Here is a 15,431-nt window from a genome sequence, read left to right as displayed (position 1 = left end):
GGCCACGTTGGACACCAAGTAGCTCTTTCTCTTTAGTTGCACAAGTCGTACAGTTGGGAGGTTGACCTCAGGTCTCAATGCGATCTCCTGAGAGAGTTTCAATTTCATGTTATAATTGTATTTAATTTACTGGAAATTCTTGGGTTTCATCACCTACCCCGATCATTTCAAAGCTGATACCCTCTCCATCTTATAAGAGCTTGTAGTTGCAAACAGGCTTCTTCCCTCTCTTATTCCTGTATCAAAGTTGATTATCTTGCAGCAATTCATAGCTGTTTCCTCCTTGTGGTAGTTTGAACTTTTCATCCGACTGCCATCACAAGTATTTCCATCTCTTCCTTTTTAGGAGCATCATTTCTTTGGGAAAAAAATGCTGAGGAAATATTTCTAATTATTTTATCTCCTTAATAGGAAGCTGCTGCCCAAAACTCTCAGTTTTGCATTCGAAAAACTGTCAACTTTACAGCATGGTTTGCTGACTGAGCTCCCGCGTTACTCTGCTATTGAGAGGAGAAATCGCTGGTCTAACTCTTGTACCAGTGGCAGAAACTGGAAAAGTGGTTCTAGCAGCTGAAACCCTCTCTACTCACTTATGTGCATGAGGGTTTTTTGTTTGCCTGGCAATGCACTCCATTTCATAGAAAGGAGAGGCATTTTCCATCATGAGACAGTATTATGGTTGGCTGTAACTGAATATTTGAGGGGATGAATCACCGACTCTTGGGCTGCGTATTGCAGAGAAAATGAGCCTAATGCCACTTGGAGCTGACTTCTCCATTGGCGTGCTCCGTCGGGTGATCGAGAGGAGACCTCCCTTGGGTAGGCCAGGCATCTGCGTTGCCAGGCAGGTGCAGGTCCACTCAAATAGCATTCGTCTCAATGGCTGATGATTTCATCTTTCCCACTTGGACTTCCTGCTGCGGCAGGTTGGTCACTCTGTGCAGCGTGCAACTCCTTCGTGCATCCGCACGTGTGCTTGGGCCAGCCAGGAAAGCAGCTTTGCTGTGGCGGGGATGGTGGAGGAGCGTGGGGACATGGGAGGCTGCCGCCGCAAGGCTCCGGCAGTGCCCCCGCTGTTCTCCTCCGCAGGGAAAGCGTCCAGCTCAAATGACCGTGGTGATGGCTTTGTCCTGAAGATGCCAGTAAATGCTGTTTCCCATCGAGTTTTGACACTAGTCTTAACCCTCCGGGATCCGGGGCGGCCGTTCGGCGGGTGTCCTGCAGGTGCTCTCTGGTGTGAAGAAGGAGGTGTCACGCACTGCCGTTCTCTGCTGTTCCTGCAGGATCTGTTCAGAGAGAGATGTATTGGTGCCAGGTACTTCTTATAGAAGAAAAACTTAGATTTTGATCATATGTTTGGCAATTTCATAGTCCTGCATCCCAAAGTAACATTCGATGGTCAGAATTTAGAGTAAACGGACAATCCTGCCTGTTGAAAAGCCGGTATGGGCTGCTGCCGTCGTCATTTCTTGCACTTAAAAATGTGTGGTCAAGCTCTTATTAAAATACCATTTCAAAGTAAAGTAAAAGTGTTATCACTTTTACAAATCTGGCTGCTGTTGTGAACAGCTTTCATAGTCTTATCACTTCCTAAATTTGCCAAAAAATATTCCTTGGGCGAGTGCAAAGCTGATGGGATGGGGCTTTCAGGCACACTTTGCAGTGTAGCTGAATGACACAAAATCGGGCTAATCGCAGGGAAAGCGGTCACAGCTTTTAACATGGAGGACCTGTTTTCTTTCCATCCTGTAGCTTAGTTTGTGCTGGTGTTTTCGTGCACAGTTGCTTCATCTGAAGACTTTCAGTTCTGCTTTGACTTGCACTAGTTGTTTAAGAAAATGGTGTTTGCACCGTGTCATTGTAGCCCTGATGGGAGGCAATGGGGTTCTGTTCCAGCCGCCTTCCAGGGAAACTTGTTCTTTCTCTTGTGCTGGTGCTTAGGTGAATCTTAGCCGTTAGCTCATAACGTATTTGGGTTAAAGTGTGTTTTGAGGTGATGTTAGAACACAAAAGGTAAGAGTCACACGCCATACTAAATTCTCCAATAGCATAATTTTTAAGAAAACTAGTACACTTTGATTAACGATTGGTCACGGCCTTATAATGGAAGACTGCTAAATTTTAAAAGCAGTTGCAGAGACTTAGCTGCGTAACTACTGAAACAGAATTCAAATGGATTATGAAAGATTAGTTCTTTTTTTTCACTGTGTTTTAACGGCAAAACAAGCATGCAGCCTTTGTCTCAGGAGACGGAGCTATTGACTCTCAGGTGAGCGCACTGGGAAAGAGCCTCTTTGTCTGTGATCGTACGCTTGCAGGTATGCACGGCTGTAAGTATCTGCTGCCAGGTGGGACAGGAGGCTTTTCTTGGGCTATCCCGATACTGCTGTTGTGATATGCTTGTTCTGCTCCTTGAATTTTCTTCTTCTTTTAGACAAAGGGGTTTTTTTAAAAAAACCAAACCTTTCTCTTTTATTCCCACAATATTTGCAAGTGGTTTTGGGATTAAACCCCCCCATATTTTTGTGTCCAGGTTTTGCTGAGAGCAGGGATTTGCAAAAATTAGGCTTGAGGTTAAATTTTAAAATTTCTTTCCATCTCTGAATGCAGAGATTGTTACCTCGTATTGAAACAATAATATATTTCACCTTTCATGGTGTACAAAGTGCTTTTGGTTTTGTGTGTTGGTTGTGTCACTGAGGTCTCTGAGTTTGGACAGAAGCAGAATTGATCACTCTCCTTGCTTGCAGCTCCCCTCTCTGCTGTATTTCCCCGTTCCATCCTGCAGCTGACCTGAAGTTTGATGTCTCCGTCCTCTTCACCTCAGCAGTGAGAGCGAGGGAGTCGGGATGGCCACTGGCAGCCTAATGCTAAAGTCACGGTTCATTATAACGTTGTAAAGCTGTCCTTAAATACGCCAGCTCAATTGCAATCTAGTACATCACTGGTTTAAACTATTTTTCTGACAAAGCTTTTCCTTTGCACTCCAGACCCTCTCTTCATGCATTCGTACTCTCTCCAGACAAGCTGGTTTGCGAGGCGGATCCGTAGTGATCTCTTCTACCTTATGTTCCTAATTATTGAGCCTGTCAGTTTGTTTGGGGCTTGACAATGAACTCCTTGTACGTGACAGTAAGCGACAGCCAAGCGAACACTGTCAAACTCGGCTCTTTAGTTAATAAGGGGAGTTTATCCTGTCATTTCTCTCTTCCCTTCATCTAATCAACTTTTATAGTGTTCTTGCTTTTCTTTTCAGCTGTCCCTCCTTGAGGGTGATCTGGAGCAGATATTATTGCTTCCCTTCTTCCTCCTGTAAGCAGTAATTTGAGGGGAGGAGTCGGTCACTGCTCTGCACTTGGTGCTATGGGCTCTGGAATACCAAGGCTGTAAAAACAGCTTGGGTTTTCTGTAGCCGTGTATAGTCCTAAACCTAGTAGGTGGCAAAATGGTTTTTGAAGCCTTGAGAGAACTTCCCCCGTAAAGGCTGAACGTGGCTGAAAATAACAGCCTGGCTTGATGGCATGGTGGGTGTAGGGAGGAGGTGGCGTACGGCTGCCTTGGAGGCAGTTTCCCAGTGAATTGTTCTTTCTTTTCCATCTGTCTTCAGGGACCCTTCGGCATAGTTCCCAAAAGTGAAAGCAGAGTCACCCATTATGACTCACTGCCCACGATAAAGGCTTAGAGTCCTGCTCTTCCCGATACAGCTGCGTCTGTGCCCTGAAGAAGTGCAGTCCACTTCTGCTACAGCGCTTTCAGAAGCCCAACTGTTCCTGAACCAAACACACTTGAGGGTGAGTCGACCATAATCGCTCGGTTTTAATCGTGCTTTAAGTTGTCAACCAGGAAAATCTAGGTTTCAATAATCAGTTTTAATCTTGACTTATGTCTATTTTTGTTTCCTTAGGTAGGTTCTAACTCATTGCTAATCCCTAAAATACAATTTTTCCATACTCCTTTTGATGACAAGGTAGATCACTGTCTTAACATTTTCGTAAGCTACAGAACAGCTTAATTCAGATTCTAAATCTGTAACAGTTTTAGTATTGAGTATTATGTTACTAAAATGCCCTTAAATGATAGGGATTCATAAATACATGCATTTTTTTTTCCTTAGGAAGACATGTTTTGCATTTAACATAACTAGCTCTTTTTTTTTAAAAAAAGAAAAAAAACCAACAAAAATAATTCCCAAATTCAACAACTGCCTCCCACACCCTTTGAAAATCATTTGAACCAGTTGTGATCTTACCGAATTCTGTGCAATCTGTATTGGCACCCTCGCATCTACTTTTGACTTGCTGACAGAGACGCTAACAGCTGTACTGGCTCAGATGGAAGGACTCCAGAGCCTGGTGTCCCACCTCGTCTTCTGGTCAAACTGCTTAGAGAGTCAGGCAAGTGTGTTGTGATGCTGAAACCCTTTTAATGATTTGTGGTTTAGGAATTTCTTCAAGAAGTCAAGATCTTGTATTTTTCTGTAATTAATATCCCTTGAGGGATTTTTTTTTTTTTTTTTCCTAGTTAGCTTTCAGTTAATTTCTTAATACTGAACTTTTCACTGTCCTAAAAGAAGATAAGGTATACTTCAAACTGCAGAAGAGTCTGTGAGAGCTCGTTTGCGGTGCTTTTCTAGTGACAGCTGCACACACAGAGACTTGCTCGTATGGCCAGTGCCTGGCTTCCCAAATAATGTTGTTACGATCTTGTCCCACATGGCAGCCAGCAATTGCACGGCTGCAACTTGGCTTCCGTGGTGTGGCTTCGTATGTGAAAGGAGGCAACTGTCTTTGACTTTCTTTTAATTTTATGGTGCTACATATCAGCTGTTAAATAGATTATTTAATAATTGTAGAGTAGTAATAACCTGTTACAGGATATTCACCATAATTTCTAGCTTAAATGCTAAACTTCATTCTTAAGAGAATAACATGAGTTTAGTCTTAAGTTATTTATTCTAGCATGCTTGATGTGCGTAAGTAGTGAAATGCTGTCTTTTGTAGGGCTTTATTTTAGTGAGACTTTATATAATGTTCTATAGAAATATACCCCGTGGCTTGAAAAATAACTTGTAACGAGGCAGGGGTCTGAAACCTTTTGTTCTTGCTAGCATTCTCAGTTCAGTGATTCTGTCCTACAGTCCCACTTACTAATGGGCCTGTATTTGATCCAAACCATTTGAATCAAGAACAAAAGAAGGGCTGAAACAGTCTTGGTTCCTAAAAAGGGAAGAGTGGCTTGACGCTAGATCCAAACAAGCATACAACCTGCACAGCAAACACTCCTTTCAAAATCCCAGTTGGATTTACAGGCATTAAAATGGTGTCTGTAATTCCTGTTTATTTCAGGGTCGGTACTTGGTGCTTCTTTGGGTGAGAATCCAGTTGATGTGGGCACATTCCAAAAAGATGTGTTTATGTGCAGATGGACTAAACACTCGGTTCGCTGTCTAAATTTAATATTGTAGAGTCTGTCTGGAAATGATACTGAATATTCCTGATGTGAAACGAGAACCTTAAATGTGCAGCCTTTACTTGGGTGGCTTGAGCAGCGTGTCTCTATGAAGGGTAAAGAACAAATGGAACTGTTAATACTTACCATTTAGAGGGTAGCAGCATGCTAGATTTAGGGACAAAGTTGTTCCTCTGCATCCAAAACCCGTGGAAGAGCTGGAAAATAATAGGTAGTGTAGAAAGGAAGAGTGTGTGGGCGGGAGCTACTCCCCCAGTGAACTTCCTACTCCTCCTCTTCCTTCCTCTCCCCTCCCTGCAACAGACTTCAGGTACAAACCTTACGTTTCCGAGGTGCTTTATCCACCAAGACTGATTCTGTTTTCTAAAATAGGAATTCTGTTATTCATTAGAAGTAGTAACACTGACTCTTGTTTTGGGTTTGCTTTTTCAGACCTCCTTCTGGATGACCAATGTGTATTATAACCGATTATATCGGAAACTAAGTCTCCAACTTCCCATTCATTCCAGCTGGTAGCAACGCTTATAATGCAAAAAAATCACAATTCAGGATCACACAAACACTACTCTTAAAACTTTCTAGATGATTGTAGTTGCTTTGGTTGTGTTCTATGCTAGCAGAAGCCTTTTTCAAGGTTTCCTGTTGACTCTAGAGCACCACATTCCCCGCTTACTGGGAGCCTTGGGGGCTAGCAATATGGGAAACTCGTGTGTTTGCCGCGATGACAGCGGAGCAGAAGACAACGTGGAATCTCGGAGTCGGCAAACGGAGAACAGTAGAGTACACGTACCTGAAGCAAGAAGCCACCCAAGGGACCCTGTCCGTCCACCCAGGAGGGGTCGAGGGCCTCACGAACCAAGAAGGAAAAAACAGAATGTGGATGGGCTAGTACTTGACACACTGGCTGTAATTCGGACATTAGTAGATAAGTAAGTACCTCCTCAAGGAATCATTCAACATGAATGAAAATGTTCTTGTCTTCTCTCAAACTGTGACTCCATCCTCTCACCGATCTACACCTGACCCTCCCTGAAGCAGCCGCGTGTTTCCATCTGGAGGCTTAGGAGAGGAGCACCTTTCCTAGGTAATAGAAGTAGCTCCTGAGTGCCCAGGTACAGACTCTTCCAGGAGCTGAGGAGCTTTCTCACAGTTCCTGTATGGGCCTACACCCAGGTGGGATGAGGAGTGTGCTCAGTATTTCTTACCTGGCATAGATACCCAGTTTAGGAAGCAATGAACGCTCCAGAGTTTGGGAACTTTCATCCTAAAAATTGGTTGTTGTATAAGATTTCTGTTTTCAGGCTGTATTTACTGCTTTGGAAATGGTTAAGCAAAACGGAGAGCTTTGATCTTTGTTAGCTTGTATAAACAGACTGAGGTTTTCTTTCCAGTTATAAGTCTGACTACTTTTTAAAGACTGCATGTTGTGACTGTTCAACTCATGATCCCAGTATTGCATTCCTTGCATGCTCAAAGCATCCATTAAGGGTGTGGGGGATATTTATGGATTCATCCTTATTTTTTTAGTTTTGTGTTGCTTTCTACAAAGCTTTAAAAGGACCTTCAAAATGATGCGTTAAGTTAGCTCATCCCCTTTTGGGTTAGGTGCAGGCTATGAGTTGGGAAGGCCAAACCAGAAGGAAAAATGCTATTGTAGCATCACAGCTGGGGTTGAGTGGTGGATGAGGCTCAGGATAAGTGAGCCTTGATTCAGATACCTGCATCATTACTCTGGAATGTGCCTGCAGAGCAGGAGTTTGCCTTCCTGCTGTAAAATACTTTAAATGGAAATACCTGGACATATATATATATTTATTTATTTATGAACATTTAAATCTAAGGGGTTTTTTTAACTGGTTTTATTTTGTGGTCTGTCTTCAAATCATTAAGTTAAGATCATGGCAAATTTTTTTGAGAGTCTCTCCCTAATCGCACATGCCTTCCCCTTTCCCCTAAGTTCAGCTTCTTAAGCTGTTTCACAATGCTTTTGTGCGTAGTTGATCCTGTTCCTGTGGGTCTTGCAATCGGTTTTGTAATCTTGTAAGCACTTTCCTATGCTACTGAGGGACAATAAGCAGAATTATTTCACTGGTGCTGGAGTCCTGTTTCTGACAAATTCCTGAAAGCGACTGTATTTTTTTTAATACAGATTCCAGTGAAATACTTTCTTAGGCTCACATAATCACACAGGTTGGAAGAGGACCTCTTGACGTTCATCCACTCCAGCCTCCCGCTTAAAACCAAGTCTAGCAGGAGGCTCAGGGCCTTATACAGTCAAGTGTTGAACATCTTCAGAACATAGAGATTCTCCACCTCTTTGGGTCCCTGGTCCACTGTTTGACCACCCCCATGGTTTAAATAAGTAAATATTTTTAAAAGTTGGAATTTCCCATGTTCCAACACATCCCTGTTGCCTCTTGTCCTGCTGCCGTACACCTCCAAGAAGACCCCAGCTCTTTCCACCCTTTACCATTACGTAGTTGCAGACAGCAATGTGATTTCACCCCCTTTCCACTACCCCCCTTAAGGATGAACAAACCAATTTCTCTTGCCTCTGCTTCTATGCCGCGTTCTCCAGCCCTCAACCATCTTGGAAACTCTCGGCTAGACACGCTCCCCTATAGCAATGTCTGTCTTGTCCTGGAGAGCTCAGAAGTGGGCTGGACTGGTATACTGGTTTCCTTGTTTGATATTAAGGCAGTCGGTAAGACACAGCTGGTTTTATAACACATCTACTATGTATTACAAGTTCCTGCAGATAAGACAAAGACCTACGGCTATGAATAACGGAGGGGTCTGTTCATGAGGCAAACTATCTAAATGTGTCTGGAAAAAATGTGTAAGGAGTCTTTCTCCTAGACTTGAAGCTAATGATAGCCCTTTTTAGATTAATAGGAATGCTCACTTGGGAAAAAAAGTAAAATCCATGTTTGGAAACCACAGGTTTCAGTGTGAGTGAGAGACTGTAGGAGTAAGTATGTTCCATTATTGCCTGTTCCCCTAAAGCCTGATTTTTTCAGTTTTGAAAACACCACAACTAAAGGAGATGGTAGGGAAGCTGACAAATCTCTTTATGTCAAAAAAATGTGCAAGAATAAAGTCAAACTAAAATGAAACCACATAAGTAAGAGGTCGGAAATATGGACTTCAGTGTGATAGTACAACCTGGAAAAGGAAAGATAGCAGTCTAAAGAATGGAAAGCAAAACTTTTTCTGACATTTTTTTTTCCAAATTCTGTACTGGAAGTTAATGGATTGGGACATCGAGATGGATTGTAAATTAAGTTGCTATACTGTGATCTGCAATGAACAGTTGCTTTCCCTGTTTGATGTTTGTTTGGGGTTTCTTGTTTATGGGTTGTTTTGGGGTTGGTTTGTTTGTTTGTTTTTTATCAAATCCCAAAGTTTACACCTAAAACATACCTGACAACTGCTTTTTCCTCCCATACCTAGAGATAACTCCTTTCTAGAAGGACAGGAGTTAAGTTTCATTTCCTAGCTTCAGAAGAATACTTACTAATTTTTTGAGTTTATATGAAGTGCTGCCTTACAAATTAAGAAATTAGCAAAACGACTGTTTTGTTCCCAAATGAGGAAGGTGGGGATGTTTGGAAATGAAGTAGTTAAAATGGGAAATCGGTGGGACAGAATTGTCCTTTGCTCAGTGCCCGTACTGCTAACGCCTCCTACCCCTGGCAGAATCAGAAATCTGGCTGCGAACTATTTCCTCCTCCTTTATCGTAGCCTTTACTTGTACTTAATGGTATTTTTTTTTTCTTTGAGTCTTTACATCCTTTCTCTTGAGGTAATTCTGCTTGCATCATTGCACTGCTTTTTCCTGCAGGGGAGATTAGTTTCTAGAAGGGCAAAGAGATGGGGGGGGGGGGGAGGTGAGGAGGGAATATTTGTTTCCAATGTTATGGCAATATAAAAATGTGTTTAAACTTCAGCATTTTCTTGTGTAAATATTTAAAAGAGTGTTAATTTTTTTTGTAAGAAAATAATGTATTTTAATCATATATCTTTAGTCAAAATTGAGTTTTTCCTCTTTTTTTATAATTAATCCCTCCAAATTAGGTAGCTTTATTATCTGCATGATTAATCGGTGTTGAAACTTTCTAAAAATTCATCTGTATTTAGCATTTCTGGTTTCATTTCAGGATTGTGTGATAGAAATGGAGTGTGGCACGTATCATTGTAAGCCTGGGGTTAGTTCACAATGCCTCCGTAGCGCTGAATAAAGCCTTTAGGACGTGCTGCTGCACAAGCTTTTTCTGGATCTGGAGACGGTTACTGAGTAGGATTTTGAGACCTTATTTTAGGTGCTCTCCATGGCAGTGTCCGCTCAAATGAACAGATACGCACTGGCCATCGGGTCTTGCCATCGCTCTAGCAAACTAGATTGGGGAACTGATTTAATTGAACTTTGCATGTTTTTCACATTGGAAAAGGAATTGGGTTAAATATCTTCTGTTAAACTGCCTTAACTATTTCTTATGGCTCTTGTTAATGAGTGTGAAGTCTGTGATGGTGTTAGGTGGCTTGCCTTTCAGGTTTGTGGGGATTTTTAATGTATTTATATACTTAACAAAGAATTTCTGGGGGAAAAAAGCATGTTTAAGCTGTGTCCCTTGTGCACTGCTCTTGGTTCACATCATGACCTCGGACATACAGTCTCTTGTTACATATTCTGAGGAACCTCACTAATGAATAGCACTAAGCCTAAGCATTATGTGTAGCTTTTAGACATGCAGATATGGATCACCATTTCATTTATCAGCTATTGTAGATATGCAGATGTTTACTTTAAGCCAGAAAAAGGCTCAAATCCCATCTGTGTTTCAGATCTGGAAACAGCATTAGCAGTCTGCAGCCTATGTAACTCCCTTTTGCTAAATACTTACTAGATTCATTTTCTGTGTGTTATCATTTTATTTGGTGTATTGTGTTGATGGTTATGCATAAATTTTGACCTGTGTAATATCTCTTTCAGTGACCAGGAGCCTCCTTATTCAATGATCACGTTGCATGAAATGGCAGAAACAGGTATCAAGGCACTGTGTTGGGCGTTTCAGTTGTGACTCCAAAGCAAAAAACCCCTCTTTTCTTTGCGAAGAAAAATACGTACTAGCAGTATGTGTACAACCTGCTGTAGCACTAGGGATGTGGGATCCAAAATGTAGTTCTGCCCTTCAGAAGCTTCACTGGGCTCATTTGCCTCAGTCTCTTGAACTCTGTTGAACTTCCTACGTGAACTCTCCAGGAGCAGCCAACGGATGGCCGCAAACACACTGTAATGGCGTTAAACCGTAAGCCACAGAGAATGTCCGTTTGCAGTAAGGCAGAAACAACCCATACGCGTATGTAGAGGTGGTTTAAACCCATGTGCTCCACTGTTGGCAAACAGCACATACTTTTTGTCTTGGCTTTTGCTGTCCGTAGACCTCTGCTTGATTGATGTAGTTGTTCCAACCTCATCCCTAAGGAGTCCTGCAAGATGAGCCGTGTTTGTGCCAGGGCTGGTTTGTCTTTGTTCTCCCAGCTCAAGACCTGCACCAAATTTCTGGTTTAGGTGAATTTTGGTCTCTCTCTTGGTATTGATCTTAGGAAATGTATTTCTATATCAAAATAAATTAATCAACCTGATTAGATATTACAGCAATTCAGTAAAATGTTTTTTGGGGGGAACGTGCTAACAAAACTCAAACGCCGATATGTTACTGATATTTACTTGTCATTGTTGAAGGGAGTGCTAAGTCTCTTCGACCTCCCTCGCTCCCTCACCTGTACGCAGATACAGGCTCCATCTTTAGTTTCACTTCTAAGGGAACTAGTTTCTTGTAAATCCAAACCTGTTTACTTTATTAGTAGTTTAACATCTTAGGTAGGTTATTGTTTACTTGCAAGTAGAAGCCCTTGTCTAGTCATTAATCAGTGAGAGTAGTTCCATTGGAAAGCAAACTTTCTTTAGACCACCAGGCATGGCACAAGCTCATGCAGTTCCTCTGAGGTCTATGTTTCTCAAGGGAACTCAAGAAGAGTGCTCTGATTCTGGCTGACACTTTTTTAGTGTCATCGTGGATGCAGCATTTAACACTTAAGAGTTGACATTGGACACTGAACTCTTGAGTATCACAAAGTGCTTGTCTGTACTGGTCATGAGTGTCCCTTCCTGATACTAGTAGGAACTGAAGGGTGCTCTGCCCTGGGCAAGAGTGTTCTCCAAGCAGTAGAGGTGTTCACTATTACCCAAGCTGCTGTAAACTTTTCTTTTCTCCTTGAATTTAAACTTCTAAACTACTGCATGCTAAGACATTGGTGTAAAAAGTAAACTGTTGGGATTTTTTTCCTTTTTTCCGAGTGTCTGTAAACTCACTGGGTAATTTTGAGGAGTTTTCAACTTGCGGCTGTATTTTGACTGCTTCAGAACTGCAGTGTTAATTCTGAGTGTTACTTCTGTTTTGTGGTTGGCAGATGAAGGCTGGTTGGAAGTTGTCCAATCTTTAATTAGAGTTATTCCATTAGAAGATCCCCTGGGACCAGCTGTTATAACGCTACTACTCGATGAATGTCCACTGCCAACAAAAGTGAGTCTAAACCGTGTGTATTTACCTGTGGCTGCGTTTCAGTTCTTCAGGGTTGCCACACCCAGGAGAACTTCTGGGTGCGTTTGGACAGTGATGCAAGACTCTGTTAGCTGTTCAGAAAATGGGTGTAACTTGTAACTTTGAGTAATTTGTGGTGGCTTGGTATCTAATTGCTATTTAATGCTAGAAGTACTGGGGAGGGGGAGGGAAATAAAAGCTACATCTAGCCCGTGGGGAAGAACGAGAGACCTTTGGTCTTTAGCTGCCGTTCTTGCTGCCCTCTCCTGCCCCGTGGCGCACGCATGCTGTGCAGTGAGGGTGTACAGGTGCTGCAAAATCGGTACAAGCGCTGCCGTCTTGTTCTGGAGTTGTGAAAGCCGCGCATCTACACGTCACTATTGAATTTGTTCCTGCCCTGCGCATAAGGAATGCAACGCAAGCGGGTGTGTTAAACAAATTACGTTTGTTAACTATGAAATATCTAGGTACAGTTTTTGCAAACTTGAATTTTTTTTTAATTTTTTTTTTACTGATCACTAATCTGTTTTTTGGCTGGAAAGATGACCCGAGGTGTTCATACTCTGTTGGTGTTGGTACGGGTGTCTCAGTGAGAGCCTCAAGTGCTTCAAGATGCTAACCTTTAAACGTAGTGATTGTACAGAGAACTTGTCTGTCTTCAAATGCTTGTCATGATCTCATTTCATGAGAAATGGATGATGACATTGCAGCTTTCATTTATCAATCTACTTCTCATGCTGCCAATTTTCATTTTCAATTTGTGTTGTTAGGGATATATATAAAAAGCTGTTGGCTTTTTGTTTTCTGTAAATGTGTAGGTGGCTGGAGAGCTAATCAAGCTCTCTAACTACCTGAAGTGGGTTTTTTTCCTCTAGACTATTGATTAAAGTCATCTGAGACTGCTGAACAAGTTAAATGTTATATGATGGCTCTCTTGGACTGCAAAATTATTTTGAAAACAAAGCTGTGACTAGAATCTTTGCCTGCTTTGAAAAAGAAATCAGGAAATGGAGACCACTGTGAATGCTCCATGGGAAGGGTGATTTTTTTATTTTTTTTTATTCAGCTGTACAATGTACTTGGCAATCAAATGATTTGGTTTTTTTGAAAAGCCACATCACTTTTATTTAGGTACTTTAATTTTAAGGAGTTAGCTACAAAATAATTGACTTTAAGACAAAAAGAATAAGATGCCTGTTTCTAGGGTGCACAGAGGGTTTTTTTTCCCCGTGCAATCTCCTTAATTCACAAGGAGCTGCAGTTGTGGGATCCGCAGGTCACGTGCAGCCTAGTAAAGCATTTGCTGCTGTTCATTTTCTTTCTGTTCAGGGTAAGTTTAAGTTTTTGGTCTTAAGGGTTCTAAGTCAGTGCCCCGCTTCTGTGACGGCTGGGGAACAGCAGCAGGCTGTATTTCATTTTCTGTTATTGTAGGCTATGAAGGCCATAAAGTTAAAATGGCAGTGCAGTAAACTGTTTATTCTACAAAGTATTTAACTCAAAATAGTTGATCTCTGTGACGGTTCTAATAATGGCTAAAAGCAGTATCAGAGTATGTCAAGAGTCTAATTTTAGCGAGGCTTTTCCATTCCGAGTCCGGCTCAGTTATCCTTTCTTCTTTCTCTAGTCTTCCCCCTTAGCATCGGTCCTGTTCATCAGTTCTGGTTTTGTGGCTTTTCTTTTGGGAACGTGGAACTTCTCAGCGTTATCTCTGCACAACCTCAGACTCAGTGCAGTAAGCTGGTTTGAGTGTGGCTCAGAACACAATTCAAAAAAAGTATCTATTCAATTTGAGCAGTACTCATTTTTTTCTCCAAAAGGCCTGCTGATGACTTCAGTAGGAGGAGTTCTTCTATTTTAATTAGATCCTAGCCTCAGATTATGCAGTTTCAATCTGAACCAGCTGAAACTTTCATGAAGTCTGGAAAGTTGAGGGGCATTTGGAGCTGTGCAGGGTGGGGTTCTCCCTGTGGGTAACTTGTTCTGGCTCTAGATTAACCCCTGACTCCTCTGAAAATGGACAGCATGCTTTAGATCTATCTTGAATTTTATCTGTACCGTACTGCCCGAATGAAGCAAGCCAAAGCACTGCATTTTAGATTTATTACCCTCATCGGTTACTTTCTAAATTAATGTGACTACAGAAAGCCATTTCTGCTCTCAAGAATATCGCTTATGACATCCTGTAAAGCTGACAGCATCCTAAATTTATGATGGGGATATGGGCTCTTTTTTGGGGGCACATCTATTTAGTCCTGAATTCTAAAGTCTAAACTAGCTCTTTTCTTTAGGAAAGGGTGTGAGTTTTAGGACCCTGGAAACGGATTAAATGGCAGTAATGCCACGTGTGCTGATTGGTATTGTTTGCCTTTGTCTACTATTCAAGTTCTTATTGCTATATTCACTTGCGTACATCTAGAAGTGTCCCGAGTTGTTGATCACAACAATGACCAGCAATCTGGTGCTAATTTTAAAGTTACACATCTTGGGTATGTTGAACTTTTCTTCCCATCTGTTCTTTATTTTCTTCTTATCTTAAAAGATAGCCATGCTGTCTGTAATAGGATGCTTACTTTAGTAATACAGTGTAAAAATAATTTCTCAACCTCTATTGGGTTAGGGGGGAAACTGTCTGTCCGTAATGCTGAAGAGATTTCTGATTTTTTTTTTTTTTTTTTTTTCTGTTTCAGGATGCATTACAAAAGTTAACAGAAATATTAAACTTAAGTGGAGCTGCTGCTTGCCAGGATGCTTGTCACCCTGCCAAACACCGGAATACAACTGCGGTACTGGGCTGCTTAGCAGAGAAGCTAGCAGGTAAAGCCGTGGGATTCTTCTGAAAGCTTGCATTTGCTCACTGAAGCACCTTCTGCTTTAGCGCCCATGATGCAGACTAGTTCAGAAATGTTTTCTTAGAACTGAATAATGTTCTGCATCGAGGGAAGACCTTATGTGACAGAATCTACTGCTCGATTAAAATGTTGAACACTCGCTAGCTTGGGGCTGAATGAGCCATTCACAACCTCAGTTACTTAAAAAGATAAATCCTTCCGATGCGTGGTTAGTGATTGTGGATCAGTGTTTGTTTATGGAATGCTGCCTTAGCACTGGTAAGCAGTCTTTTTCTCTAGACCTACTCTGCATGTCAGTTACTGAGAACATGTAGTTTTTTAGCCAATAGGCCGGACTATCAAATTAGTACTCTTGGAGGCTGTATTAGAAACAAAAAAGAAAGATGCTCTTTCCACTAAACGTGTATTGTTCTATTGTAGTTAGCCGAAACGATTCTCTCTTCTGTGTTACTTAACAGAAAACTGCTGGGATCCTATTTTAAGGTGACTTTCGGTATAGAACTTCCTA

The 15,431-nt window shown here is 41.7% G+C and overlaps 1 protein-coding gene across 7 annotated transcripts in view; it reads left to right on the top strand.

Moving 5' to 3' along the window:
* The window catches only part of RSPRY1 (ring finger and SPRY domain containing 1), a 39,875-nt gene that overhangs the window by 8,235 nt on the left and 16,209 nt on the right, over positions 1-15,431 (top strand). For 3 of the 7 annotated variants that reach the window (XM_054840251.1, XM_054840253.1, XM_054840252.1), the window contains exons 2-6: positions 3,608-3,791; positions 5,902-6,398; positions 10,463-10,515; positions 11,944-12,056; positions 14,762-14,888. In XM_054840251.1, coding sequence (XP_054696226.1) covers positions 6,052-6,398; positions 10,463-10,515; positions 11,944-12,056; positions 14,762-14,888 — 640 coding nt within the window. In that variant the 5' untranslated portion in view covers positions 3,608-3,791; positions 5,902-6,051. The other 4 variants (XM_054840254.1, XM_054840250.1, XM_054840256.1 and 1 more) reach the window with 4 other exon arrangements.

Source organism: Grus americana, chromosome 13 (assembly GCF_028858705.1).
Source record: "Grus americana isolate bGruAme1 chromosome 13, bGruAme1.mat, whole genome shotgun sequence".
NCBI lineage: Eukaryota > Metazoa > Chordata > Aves > Gruiformes > Gruidae > Grus > Grus americana.
Note: the sequence above shows the minus strand (reverse complement) of the source record. Positions and strands in the feature narration are given on the sequence as shown.